Here is a 14,890-nt window from a genome sequence, read left to right on the forward strand (position 1 = left end):
TGTGTTCCCAAACTGTGAGTAACTATTGTGTGTGCCCAAACTATCAATGATTGTTGTGTGTTTGCAAACTCTGAGTGACTATTATATTTGACCAAAATGTAAGGGGCAATTATGTACGGTGTCATATGTCTATTTAACCACAGACGGGGTAACAGTAAGTTGTTCTCTAAGGACGCTTGACTGTCCGTAAATCAGTATAAGTAGAGCTGAAGTGTCTGTGGTACACAGAAATTCAGCTTGTCTCTTTGCCCCACTCCTTAGTTGGGAGCCCATGTGCAGTAAGGGGGGCCATCATTAATAGGTGACGCTGACATGAGCCTCTCATTTTATTTCACGGTGACTTCTGTGTTGCAGAAACAGCAGTGAATATCGGCTTCTCCTGTCGGCTGCTTTCGGAAGGCATGGACATCCTGGATGAAAAAGAGGTCTGGTAAGAATGGCTATCCATTCAGAAATCGGATTTGTTTTCTTGTGCAGAAATATTTTCTAGTCATGTGTGGTGGTCAATTGTGCTTGGACAAGGTGACGCAATGCAGAGGACCTGTTGTAACAAAGTGACACTTAAATGAGTCACCATTGCACAGGTCTGCTGGGCTGAAAACACCTCCATTTTGCTTCAAAGCCAGAAGATTTGAAAGCCCCATCTTGGAGTTGATATGTACAGGCTGCATAATGAGCGCCGCAGAACTAAGAGGCATGCTTTAGCCAGGAATCTGATTATTGGGCCAAGTGTTGCTTGCACACAACAAATGGAGAGATGTTACAGCCACTCCCAAAGCCAGAAATGAATGTTCCTAGCATATTTAATGTATTAAAGTTCTAAATGCTGGGAATGCATTCATGCTTGTAATCATTATTACCCCAGATTCCAGTCTGTTTAATGGCCTTTCTTTCACTCAGTGATATCCTGGAAGCCAATTTGAAAAGTATCTCCCGTGGTAAGAAGGATGTTCTGGAGATCAAACAGAAGGAACGGATCCGACAGAGGGCACTTGTGATCACTGGGGAATTCCTGGTAAGACCAGACTCTGCTTTATCCATATCCTCTAGGACCCTCTGCTATTGTTGTGCTTTTAAGTGGCCATAATGGAGTAGAAACTAAAGTAGCAAAGAAATTCAAACAGAGGAAATGCAAAAACAAACAGAGCGCTATACATGCTGATATACAGTTCTATGTAAATTGGACGAACATACTCACCCTTGGAATTAAAGGAGTTAAAGTACAGTATGTTGCCAGAGCAAGACCTGTATGCATGCGAAGATACCTATGCGTTGTACTAGTACAACGTCATAAACAAATAATGAATGAGTGAAACGATTAGAGAGGTTACAGATATGTGGCCTCATTGGGGCTCCTGCATCCGAGAAGAATTGCCAACTTAGAACCACTCGGAGGCTCGCACAAATAGGCAGCCAGCAAAACCACTGTACACTCTAAACCCATTGTGAACATTTCTTCTGTAGCATGACGTATTACTAGAAAAACATAAAAAGCAGCGATTGAGGGTGGAAGATCTCTCCCTTGAGTCGTGCACGTCAATCAGTGGTTAACAGAAAAGAATTTGAGGAGCCTATGGTCTACACCGACCGCTATGGCTACTGGCAGTACAAGCCAAGTGAAAAATGCTGCGCTAACATTATCATGGCAAAAGACAAAGGAATCCTGTCTTTTAATGAGCTCCGAGAGCTGTATTTGGACACTAAGCAGGAATCTGGGTTTGAAGAGTATATTGATATTGTTATCCCCACCCATGCACAAGCACTTTATATTGAGTTTAGGTTGAACACGCTGAGAGTGGCAACATTTACGAGGAACTGGAGAGGGCATAACTCCGCTATTTGTCCCGTATGTGGACATGATGAGACTGTAATACATGTTATGTTAGTCTCCGAAGATTTTAAGGAGTTGAGGGCTATGTATTTGCTACCTATGTTTAAAATTGTACGCATTCATCATGTGAAGGACATTATGATCCATTGCAAATCCACTGTGGATCTTAACGTTGTTTATTTTGTTGCTAAGTTTATTTACCGCGCATAGATCAACAGAACACGGCAGGCCTCCCAGTCATCAGTTAATACAAATGTAGACATGATACCTCATTTGGAATAATAACATAATTTGGTCTACACTGGCAAGAGAGCTGATGCTGGCAGCAAGGGGGACATGTGAAATTTGTAGTCCAGTACAATGCTATATGGATTCATTAAGAACCAATGTTTTTATGAGGCACTATTAACCAACAAATGATATCCTTTTTTTATTTAGAACGAAGAATGTCCTTTTTATTGCATGGTATTACTATTAACTGAACTCTTTATTCTTCAATTTTTTTATCTCTATGCTGTGTCAATGCATTGCATTAATGCTTCACTGTTTGTGTTTTTAATTGTTGGTATTTGGTATATTTTATTAATGTGTTTGCTGTGTTAAAGATTTACGTGAAATAAAGCTTACTTAAATTGAATTGAGAAAAACATACAAAATGTTCTAGGCTGGGTGCGAATCAAGCACGAGAAGGATATCTATTTGGGTTTTGTGTCCTTCAGTAGACACTAGTCAAGCCAAACAATTGAGGTATGTATCATTGATTAAAAAGATATTCCCCTGCCTTGCGTGTCCACAAGAATACAACGGCAAACAAGCCGTGCCCGCATCAAAACACCACCCCAATGCTTGGTTAAAGTTCTGGCTGTTAATTCTACAGCATGTCTAGAAATGAACAAAAAAGTCATTGCGACTTCCAGAACTTTAAAAAAAACATTGTATTAAACAGTAACATATGAAGTTATGGACACTTTATCAAATGTTATAATTTCATATTGATCATGAAACAATTTGAGCTTCAACAAGGAAGTGAAGGTCTGGCTGTTAATTCTTTTACATTTCAAGTAATAAACAATACATCATTGCGACTTTCAGAACTTTAAAAAACATTTTATGGAATAACACCATATCAGATTATGTACAAAACTTCAAATATTATAATTTCATAACAATCAAGAAACAATTTCAGTTTCAACAAGAAAGAGGAGGTCAGGCTGTGAATTCCATTGACTTTCAAGAAATAATCAGCAAACTGCTCCAAAAGCTATTTTCAAGCGCTACAAATGTAGTAAATATATGAACATGCGCGTGGCCAACCAGCACTGCAATATTGACGGCCAAGGTAAAAGAAGACAGCTTATAAAGAAAAATCCTCCTTTCCTGAGCCTATATAGTGTTAGCACATGGAGATCGTTATTGACCTTTTCTCAGCCAATTAGATTGTTTAGAAAGCAGTTAATAATTACAGGTATTGACTGCATTCTGAACATTCTGTCTTCAAAAGCAGACAGGACAACAACAATGCAATTTCCAGGCAAGATGTCCTTCAACAAGACACTCTCTCTCTGGCAGGACCTTTTTTTGATGCAACCTGAAAAAGATAGCTACTTTTACATCACACCTAATGCATGCTCATGTTAAATCTATTTCAGATCAACCAAATTCCAATTAGAATGCTTAATTTATGAAGACAAACATGTTATTTAAATACTACAAAATAAAAGCACATTAAATGTACTAATTCAGTCTGCTTACTTTACTCATTCTTAAAGTAAAATTGTGTACTTCACATCCAAAACATCTATTGCTACTACCACCATGTCCTAATAGCCTTAGGGACCTCGGGAAGAGTCATTATCACTAGGGATAATGACCCTTCCCCAACATATAGCCTTCAGCTTTGCCTCTGCCTATAACTTGGTGGTGGGTCATTATCCTGCAATATTGACCCACAGATCTGATCTATTAGACAAAGAAAATAGATAACAATAAGGAAAGAATAACAGAAAGCAAATTAATACAAGGGTACAACAAAATAAATGCAACTAGCACATGGAGATCGTTTTTGACCTCTTCTCAGTGGGGTTGATAACTGCGTGTCCAAATTGGTCTTTGGAAAATTGGTTTCAATTTTATTTGCGCATTTGTGCATAGATATGTGGTGGGTGGGTTTATGGATATAATTATTGGAAAAGTGTTAAAGGGGTTTGTGGGGGGTTTCCCCCACATAGATATGTGCAAAATGTACATGTCAAAAAAATGTTTTGACCAATTCTCTAACGACCAATTGGATTCAACGTAATCAACCCAAACCCTCTCAGTCAATCGGTATGTTCAGAGTGGGAGGGAATAACTACTGGTATTGACTGCACTCTGAACATTCTGTCTTCATAAGCAGACCGGAAAACAACAATGCAATTTCCAGGTACTGTTTTTTTCAACAAAAAACTCCCTCTCTGAGTATACCTTTTTTGTGCTGAAACATCCTATTTGACACACGAAAGACAAAGCTAAAACATGGGAAAATGTTTTCTCTTTCTAATAGAGAAACCATTTACTTTTACATGACAACTAACACATGCTCATGTTAAACCTTTCATGTAAACCAAGTTTGCAAGTAAAATGCTTAAATTATGAGGACAACAATGTTATTTGAATATTACAAATTAAACCACATTTAAGTTGCTAATTAAGTTGCCTATTTACTTTATCCTATATTAAAGTAACCTTTTTTTTTACTTCGCTACCAAAACTCCAAAACATGGATTTCTACTACCACTATGTTCTAATAGCCTTATAGACCTTGAGAGGGGTCATTGTCGCTTGGGATAATGACCCTTCCCTCGGTCTATAAGACTATACTAGAAAATCCACTTTGAGCATGACTCATGGTTGAAGAAATCATAAGAACCTAATAAAAAAAATATGAACTCTAAAGATTGGAAGAACAATAGCATTGTTGTTTTCAAATCAGGAAAAGAATACCCTCTGATTAGCTTGAGTTGTAATGTCAAGCAAGAGTCATACATGTTTTGTAATTGTCCAAGTCCTGAGGCAATGCATCATATGAGCCCATGGAGAAAAAAAACAACATGCAAAATACAGTAAGAGATCATTAAACTCATCGGGAAAGGGATAAGAGATGTAATGAAATTAATTGCCTACTTCCAGGGACAAAAAGGGGGAGTGAGGGGGTGACTTGGGGTGACTCAGGGGGCACCTACCCAAAACTAGTGGATGTTGGGCATGAAGGCAGAATGGGGAGAATCAACTAGTCACCTTCCTATGGTCCCGGTCACAGAGCACGGGACAATCACACTAACATAAGGAGGCACAGCCCGGGTAGCCTAGACCCTTCCCCACACATCACTGGACGGATGCATGACAGTCTGGATAGCCTTGTACATCATAAAAAACAACAGATTGCACACCTAAGATGATGGAGCGCTTATGTTAGTGCAGGATGTACCCCTGGACAACAGAGTGGCTATTCCAATTCAAACAGAACGACAGCAATCCACTTCCGTTGCTCTGTTCGCACATTCATTTATTCACTTTAATTCATCACTTCAAAATCCAAATGTTTATCACATACACACGAGATTGCACAACATGTTTCGGAAAGTTGTGATGGTCCTTTCTTCAGTGCCTAATGAAAACAGGCACTCTGCCAATGGCTCCGCCGGTCCTGCTCTGCATTTAGCTATTCCAGCCGGTTACAATATGCTGAGACAGGATAGAACGGCGGGTAGGGGAGGAGAGGTTGCCCTTATTCTTCAGTGGGCCTCATTACGACCATGGTGGTCCGGAAACTACAGTACTGGTAAACATGCCAGTACCGTAGTTCCCGGACCACCATACTACGTGCTCTGCTCGTGGGTGCCGTGAGCAGAGCATGTCGGAATACACCGGCACAACTCTGTATGTGGCGGTGCATCCGACCTCCCCATCCCCATTCAGCCCTATGGGGGTGTGGATGATGCTATGGCACTGCCTATCTCTGTGCAGTTTGGAGTGCCACAGAGCGCTTGCATGTCGCTGTGTATTTATAACATCTTCATGGCTCCCATTTGGAACAGGAAGGGGTCCTACTCTCTAACTACGCAGATGATACTCAATGCGTCATTCTGCTCACAGGGTCTCATCTCCAAGATGAAATTGAACTGAATAGAATATTTTCTATTATTGATCTTCGGATGATGCAGAATAACTTAACTGACCCCTTAGCATTAACCGACCCCTTAGGATTTTCAGCTAGGGTATGTGGATATCTCTCCGCTTCACAAGGTCAAAATACTGGGAGTTATTCTTGAGCAGGTGTTGAACATGAAATCTTGTGTGGGAAGTACGGTTTCAATAGCAATTTATTATATTAAACTATTATCTCATCTCAGACCATATATCTCCCAAGACAATGCAGAAGCCATTGCACGGTCAATAATAGGAGCCAAAATTGACTACTGTTGTAGTCTCCTGGCAGGAGTCAGCAAAGTTACCATAAATAGACTCCAAGTGGTCCAAAATGGCGCAGTTAGAGTCGTCAGTGGTCTGGCCTCACGCGCTCATGTAACAGAGACTAGACGCTCACTCCACTGGCTTCCTGTGGAAACGCGTATTAGCTTCAGGCTATTAGTCATTACATTCAAGTGTCGAGTGTGTACTATGCCGTCCTATATCCAAGATCATATTATGGGACAAACCTAACTACATAAATCTGAGATCCAGCAACCAAAACTACCACTTTTTACCAACATGTAAAGCAAAGAAGGTCCAGGGAGGAGCATTCTTCTTTGCTGCTCTCGTATTATGGAACTCTCTACCCTCTTCATTAAGAGGTTATTCCTCTCTGACTTCGTTTAAGAAAGAGCTCAAGACCTGGCTGTTCTAGTATCTCTCTGCTGGCCGATTGCTCTTTTCGTTAACCTGGACTGCTTGTGTCTGTCTTTGTCTGCGCCCTCATGCCCACGGGTTAATGGTTTGTGCTCTACAAATTAAATAAAGTAAAGTAAAAATAAAAGAGAAGAAAGAAAAAAACAAGTGAAAAGTATGCAGTACAGTTTCTCTGAACCAGGCACCAAAGGTGAAAAGAGGGCGTGGCTACAGACAAAGTGCATGAAAACACTGAAAACAGACTCATGTACACAGCATCATGGTATCTGTAGTTCTGAATGACGAATGAAAGCATTGGAAATAAATCCCAAATAAAGTAAATCATTCACATACAATGATCAACTGCTGCAATTCAGCCATATGTCATGCAAAAAAAACGAATTAGCAGTGTTAGGGAGAATTCTACAGAATGGCTAATTTCCCTTACCTACTGAGTCCCTCTGTAGCTTTGCTGGATTTCTAGGATTTATTTCTTTCACCTGGTGAGAGTGTGAGCCTTTTTTCCCACTCGTACATGTGTTTTACTGTGTGTTTTACATCTTTGTGTTCACAAATTGCGGAGTCTCACCTACTCCATAGGCATCACCTTTTTACTGTGTGTCACACAACACCTTTAGTGCAGTGACACAGGTTTGTCTTTTTCAGGCTTCCCACTTTAAACTCCATTTTCTACTTTACATGTTCTAGTAGACTATTGTCTCCTAGAACATGTAAAGTTGCCATTGACTTTATTAGTCTTTTTAAATTCACAGACCCAGTACAAACTATCTTCCATATAGTACTGGAAAGGGTTAATAATGATCCTTTTTCGCCTGTTTCTCATGGAACATTATTTCGTTCCCCTTTCTTTAAGATTTGGCTGGTGGCAGTGGTATGTACCATTTTTTTCCTACCACGGACTATGAAAATAGCCTTGGTTCTGTTTTAGGCTATGTTAGTAGCCTCGAACCTTAATCCGCTGGACCCATTTTAATTTTATTTGGGTCCGGCTGGGTTTATTCGCCATTTCTGTTTGTAAAGGTCTTTCTCGTGTTTGGTTCCTTTGTTCGCCGCACAGAAGCCCTCCTTAGGCGCCTGAGTGTCTGGGTGGACAGGATGTGAGGGAGGAGTTTTAGGCCCCCTGCACAGTGTCTCCTTGGAGACTCAAGTTGCACTCTTGTTTGATTGGCTAGGTGACTGTCCTGCCAGGACAGCCACCCTGCTGTGTGAATGGGGGAAAACTGCATAAAAAGCAGGTCTCTGGGACTTGGAAGGCAGAGTCGCAACTGGATCGAGAGACCGGAAGTGAAGCTGAAGGACGAGGACTACTGAACCTCCCTGTGAAGCCCTGCTGCAGGTCCGAATCTCCTAAACTTCGACGACAGAGAAGATCTGCAAGGAATCTTCTTCCCTTGAGCTGGTGGGACCAACCAGTTTGCCAAACACCAGGCAAGGCCTCCCTCCCCTGGTCGAATTTGCTGTGCATCGCTGCAGTGAACCGGATAGCCAGGAGGACCGGACCCTGTTTGGGTTTTAAGGAGCACACCTTTTATTCGTCACTTTGCTCTGCTACTGGTTTCTTCCCTGGGCAGTGCAGGACCCTCCAGTCTTCCTCCTTCTTGTCAGTCTGACAGTTGCTTCAGGAACCGTAAGCCTGCAGGACCTTCCAGGAACTTTTTCCTCAGCTACAGCATTCTTCTTCTACTAAGGTACTGTTCAAATCCGGTCATTCGTTCCGTCCGACCGCGGTGAAAGTGTTTGAAATCTTTCGCTAATCCGAGGGCTTGTCTACTCTTTTAAATAACTTTTCTTCCGACCAACTTCGTTTTGAACTCTTGGCAAAGACTTAACCACAAACTACTCTGAACTGTGTGATCCTCTGCAAAGACTCTGAACCATTAACATTGGCCCAGGCCTATTGATTTGAATCCTAGTTGTCGTAAGCCTTTTCTAGATTGCGCTGCCTACTTACTTGTTGGTGCTGCTTGATTTTGAATAACCTTGTCTTTCCCTCCCTTTTTAAATTGCTGGAGTGCCATTTTGCTCACACTTTATTTTGAGCTTAACTTGTTCAGAATTCATTGGGTGGTGTGTAGTGTATTAAGATTGTGATTTTATGCTGCTTTATAATAGTGAACTGTTTTGTAACTGATAGTGTAAATTAATGTATATTCTTTTACTCGCGCGCACCCGGAAGTACCACGAAGTACATTGTTGACTGTGGAGATCGCTGATGAACACGCTCGCGCTTTCTGTGGATTTTCTTTCAGTGAGACCTCTACCGTGGCGAAGCGCTGACTAAGAGAGGACGTCTATAGCAGCAACACGGAAGTTGCCTGACTAAATTACACTGTGACTGGCCTGGCTGCCTAAGCCCCGCCCCCAATCCCGCTCCACAGCAGTCAGAAGTTCCCAGTGTGCAGCGAACCGGCGCGCGCACCCGGAAGTACCACAAAGTACGCTGTTGACTGTGGAGATCTCTGATGAACACGCTCGCGCTGCCTGTGGATTTTCCCTTCAGAAGTACCACGAAGTACACAAAGTACACGGAAGTTGGAGATCTCTGATGAACACGCTCGCGCTGTCCATGGATTTTCCCTTCGGAAGTACATCAAAGTACACAAAGTACACGGAAGTTGCCTAACTAAATTACACTGTGACTGGCCTGGCTGCATAAGCCCCGCACCCGATCCCGCCCCACAGCAGCTAGAATTCCCAGTGTGCAGCGCACCCGCGCGCGCACCCGGAAGTACCATGAAGTACACTGTTGACTGTGGAGATCTCTGATGAACACGCTTGCGCTGTCCGTGGATTTTCCCTTCAGTGAGACCTCTACCGCGGCAAAGCTCTGACTAAGAGAGGACATCTATAGCAGCAACACGGTAGTTGCCTGACTAAAGTAATTTTCCTTCCATGCTGCTCTGAACTTGTAGATTTAATTGATTGCCCTCTGCTACACAGAGGATATTGAAGGAGACGCAGATACTGAGTGTGTGTAAAGTCATTAGCCAATCCTCGCTAGCGTCATGACACTCTCTCCTTTCTTTTGATTTTTAGTTACACTGTGACTGGCCTGGCTGCCTAAACCCCGCCCCTGATCCCGCCCCACAGCAGCCAGAAGTTCCCAGTGTGCAGGGCACCCGCGTGCACACCCAGAAGTACCACAAAGTACACTGTTGACTGTTAACTGTGAACGGTGAGAGGTAGCTAGCATATTGCTATAGATTACAACCTTTCCTATGATAGACAGTTTTGTTATTCTTTAAGAGAACGCAGATTTCTGCCCTACTGTGGTAAGCTAAGTCTTAGTGCTTTAAGCAAAGACATGGAACTACGATCCAGAAAAAATACGTATGAGCAATGGTATGACCCAGGAAATTCTAAAATAAATCAGGCTAATGTCGAAAACTTGAATAGCTTAAAGGCCCCTAGAAATAATTGAGCATGAAAACGCAGAATTATATCTCAACCTGGGCTCTTGACAGACTGTAAACTTGCTAAAATGACTACCTTCTTCAATAAAATAGAGCAACCAAGCACTAAAGTGATGCGAGCAGCAATACCACCTATGACTGCTAAAGAAATAGAATGTAGCACCTCAGAAATTATGAGCGAACTTTCCATAGCTTTTCCATGTATCAGTATTAAACTATTGACGCAAGTGATAAGTTCTACCATCCCTCCTAATTCAAAGAGGAACTCTACTGCTCTAGCTAAACCTAGTATAGCTGAGAGTATCAACTCTGAAATTCCTACTGAGTACATTTTTGAAGAGAATGAGAAAGAAAATATTGAATTTTTAAATCCTGGTGAGCGGTTTGAGATCGACCCAAGCTCTGGATTAATTGTAATTGGTCAAACACGTTTGGCCATTAACAATAATATACCAGAACAACATCCGGATAGCCCTCAAGAGAAGAAAGTCAACACTAGTAAAATAGAGATATTAGATGAGACAAGTTTTATTAGTATGAATACAGAAGAGTTATTCCAAGCACTTGAAAATGTTCTAGTGACACTAGTTGAAAAAGGTGATTCTATAGAAAGTAAACTAGCAGTACATTCTTTGTTACTGTATGATATTAGCACTAAAAATCAACACAAGGTCTGTGAGAAAAGTACAAATACTGTGAATGAAAGAGAAAAAGAAGAAATACAAGCAGAGACACAATTAATGATCTAACCAGACCTAATAAGCTAGATGAGCACAATAATGAATATAATGTGTTAGAACACTGTGCACCAATTAAGAAAAAACGAGGAAATAAAGTGAAAAGTGAATATCAAAGCTCTAAAAAACAAGTAAAAATAAAAAAGAATGGTAAGAAGAAAAGCTATGGTCAAGCAGCCATGTATGGCACTATTAAGTTTAAGCAAGTCAACAATGGATGTATAGTTGAGGCTGATGAAAGTGGCGAAATAAGTGACTATGCTATCGATGAGACTGTGAACAAACAGATGTCCAAAATAAATAATTCTAAACAATTGTCAATATATAAAGAACCTAATTTTGCTGGAGACCATAAAGCCATAATACATGAAAATCCTGGGAAAACTAGCATCAAAGCTACAAGCAAAAAAATGAAAAAGGTTAGCGATGCAGATATTAGAGAGTTCTTTGCCAATCCTCCTAAGAAACAACTGAACAAAGCGGAAAAAGAGTTACCAGGTCCGCAAAAAAAGGCGGAGATTAAGAAATGCAAAAAACAGAAAAAGGAGGATCCCATTGATGATATACTAATTGATGTACACAAGCTATATGAGAATACTATATGCTTACAAGGTGAAAATGGAAGAACGAATAAGATAAAAGCAAATAAGAATGGGGAAGAAATGATTGAAAAATCAAAACAAGCGAAAACAACTAATGAAAAGGAGGAGAAAATAACTGTGCAAAAATGGGATGAATCGGGTGAGAGGAGACGGGTGATACAAATTGAAAAAATAGATATAGCCAAGAGTGTTGTCCTTAGTAGAAGACAATCCTGGCTCTATGTTCTTCCCTCGTCCCCTTGCGTATGATTGTCGCAGATGACTTTAAGATAGTAGACCAGCTAGTAAGCACTACTAGAATAGCCACAAATGTATGGTGCTTTGAATGGTCAATACATGAATTTATTTTGAGTCAAGGTAAATTGTTTGAGAAACTAGGATATACCTGTAAAGAAATTTATATGTCAAAAGTAAAATATGAAGAAGAAAATTGTAAACAAAAAGGTAAAACGAACAATCAAGAGGGTAAAACAAATAATGTAGATGCAACAAATCATAAGATGCCATGTGAAGAAATAGCCATTAGACCGATTGATAAAACAATTCCTGAAGGCTATTGGCAATGGCTCCCTGTAGCATTTAAATCCCACTTTGAAGCGAGTTCCTGATGAAAATGAACTTATATTATCTTGGAACACGCGAGGAAATGCGCATTATACATCTAAAGATGGACTTTTAGACAATATAAATATGTTTAAAGTTATCACGTTACAAGAAACTTGCATTGTAAAAGAATGTGCACTTGATGGACGCAGTAATTTCACATGCAACGCCACCCAAGGACTTAGAGGTCGACCGAAAGGAGGACTAATGATTTCAATCAAACAACCATGGAGTGGAAATAAACATACTGAATCCACTAACATGGTATTAATAGTGACTGTCTCCTGTATTTCGTCAAACATAGAAGAATTTGTATTAATCAACATATACAATCCACCTGGTGGAAAACATAATAAATAGAACATATTAACAACTGCTAAAATACTTGATGAATTTAGCAATAAGATTCCTCTGATAATAGTGGGCGATCTAAACATAAAATTAAACTGCAAGTCTGAAGCGTTACTAGAACAACGGAGCTCTGAACCTTTTGCTATACAAAATAGCTCTAGATAAAGTAAGGCGTGGTTATCTTTATTACATAAATATCCTTTGACTGTACTAAAAGGTAGTACCCCTGGAGATAGTATGAAAAGTGTGACTAGAATATGTGGAAAGAGTATGAGCACCCTTGACTATATGATTGTGAACAGAAAAGCACAAGAGATAGTTACCGATATGGCTGTAGGATGTAGAGAAGAAAGCGATCACTTGCCTCTATATCTTCTGCTAAAAGAGAAAGTAAAAACCAGCAGCATATACCAATTGAAGGGTGAGATTGGAGTAAATATGGCAGGTAATCGTATTAAATGGAACCCCACTAATATTCAAAAAGGCAATGCAAGAGATATTCCACTTCTAGATACTTTCATTGAGAGGTATGAACATACTCCAATGAAATTAGAGAGTGATATCTTTGATGAATTGTTTGTTTGTTGTTTGTTTATTTATTTGTAATAAATAAACAAACAAACAAACAATGCATAAATGAGAATGTAAAGGACGGTACAGTGAAGATCAGTAATCTCAAGAGTCAATATAAGAGATGGAAAAACGCTCATCAGAAAAAGAAAAAACATGAGATATGGCTTAACTTGGCTAATGCAGCAAAAAATAAAAATGACCAAGGAATGTGGGCCATCATAAATAATAAGAAAGATAAAACTCTTCCGGTTAACTGCATTCCAGAGAGCAGTGGGAATGCTCATGAAAAAAAAAACTCTGGGGAGTATGACATGTGAAACACCGAGTTACAAAAAAAGAGGAGATGATCTGGAACGGAATATACACCGTTGCTTCATTGATAACACTAATAAAGACATTGCCAAAGTCGAGAGCTGCGGGACCAGATAGCACATGCAATGCCCTCTTGATGCAAATGCCTGAACGATGGGCTAAGGTGTTGCATATTCTATTTGAATGGATTGCTAAATTTGGAAAAGTCCCTGATTCATGGAGAGTATAATTCTACCTATATAAAAAAAAGGTCCACGCAAAGACCCAGGAAATTACAGAATGTTAGCAATGCTTGATATCCCTGCAAAATTATTTGCAAAAATTCTGCTAAATGAGTTAAATCAATGGATATCTAGCAGTGCGATACTTCCCGACAATCAATCTGGATTTAGAGCAAAGTCATCCACATCACACAATATATCTATTTTAGTTAGTGCAGTGGAATACTCTTGGAAGATGCGTAAACTGCCTATATATGTTGCCTATATAGATTTTTCTGCAGCATTTGATACGGTATCTCGTATGGAATTATGGGACAAATTGAAAAAATGGGGTATCCCACATGCTCTGCTACACATGATACAACTATTATATCAGGACACATCTGTCAGAGTGCGTCTAGATTTAGAAGGAAAATTGTCTAAAGCTATATCTACGACACGCTGTGTCAAACAAGGTTGTACTTTAGCAGGGACACTGTTTAATTTATATTTTGCAGATTTTTTAAGGAAAACAGGTCCAACTAATGTTATTAATGATATTAAATTGGGCATAGCGAGGCTGGGATGGCGTGGCTACGCTGATGATCTCCTTTTAATAGACTACACTCCAAAAGGACTACAAAAGGACTGCAAGCAAAGCTGAATGAACTTGAAAGTTTTGCAGAAGCCAATGATCTAATTATTAACATTGATCAAACTAAAATGATGATGTTTGAGTGTAAGATGATGAAGAAAAAACCCAATATGGCGGATAGATAAGAGACAGATTGAAGTCGTAAATGAATACAAATACTTGGGTATCATCATCAACAATAAACTTAAGTGGAAGAAACATTGGAATGAAACCAAGAGGAAGTGCATGATTGCTACAATGGCATTAAACACATTTATTGGAGGGCAAGGGAATATCTCTATAAGTACCATGATGAAACTGTATTCTACAAAAATAGTAGCATGTTTGGTGTATGGTGCTGAAATATGGTGCTGCTATTTCAAAAATGAAATTGAGAAATTTGAAGCAATTTTTCTTTTTATTGAGGATGCCTAAAAATCTGCCATATGAGTATATACTACTCGAATGCAAGATGTGAATCCAATTAATGACTGTTATGCTATATGTCAAATTGACTAGACTCAATAATAACACATTTGCAGTAAAACTAATGCAACAATTTAGATACGGTGAGAATGATGTTGCATTTCTAACATTATATAGATGGAGAATGGAATACCTCAAATGGATAGAGAAAGATACGTTCAGCTGGTTACTCATGAGTATTGGCCAAGTAAAAAGAAAAATGAAAATGATGTTAGATGAACTTGATCATGATCAAAGAATAGTGAATCTAACCATCAAATC

General features: G+C 39.7%; 1 protein-coding gene across 2 annotated transcripts in view; it reads left to right on the plus strand.

Annotated features, from left to right (window-relative positions):
* The window catches only part of LOC138575511 (phospholipid-transporting ATPase IK-like), a 550,807-nt gene that overhangs the window by 394,007 nt on the left and 141,910 nt on the right, over positions 1-14,890 (plus strand). For both annotated transcript variants that reach the window (XM_069649490.1, XM_069649489.1), the window contains 2 exons: positions 355-430; positions 901-1,015. In XM_069649490.1, coding sequence (XP_069505591.1) covers positions 355-430; positions 901-1,015 — 191 coding nt within the window. The remainder of the gene's footprint in view (positions 1-354; positions 431-900; positions 1,016-14,890) is intronic.

Source organism: Ambystoma mexicanum, chromosome 1p (genome assembly GCF_040938575.1).
Source record: "Ambystoma mexicanum isolate Mex_15411 chromosome 1p, UKY_AmexF1_1, whole genome shotgun sequence".
In the NCBI taxonomy this organism is placed as follows: Eukaryota; Metazoa; Chordata; class Amphibia; order Caudata; family Ambystomatidae; genus Ambystoma; species Ambystoma mexicanum.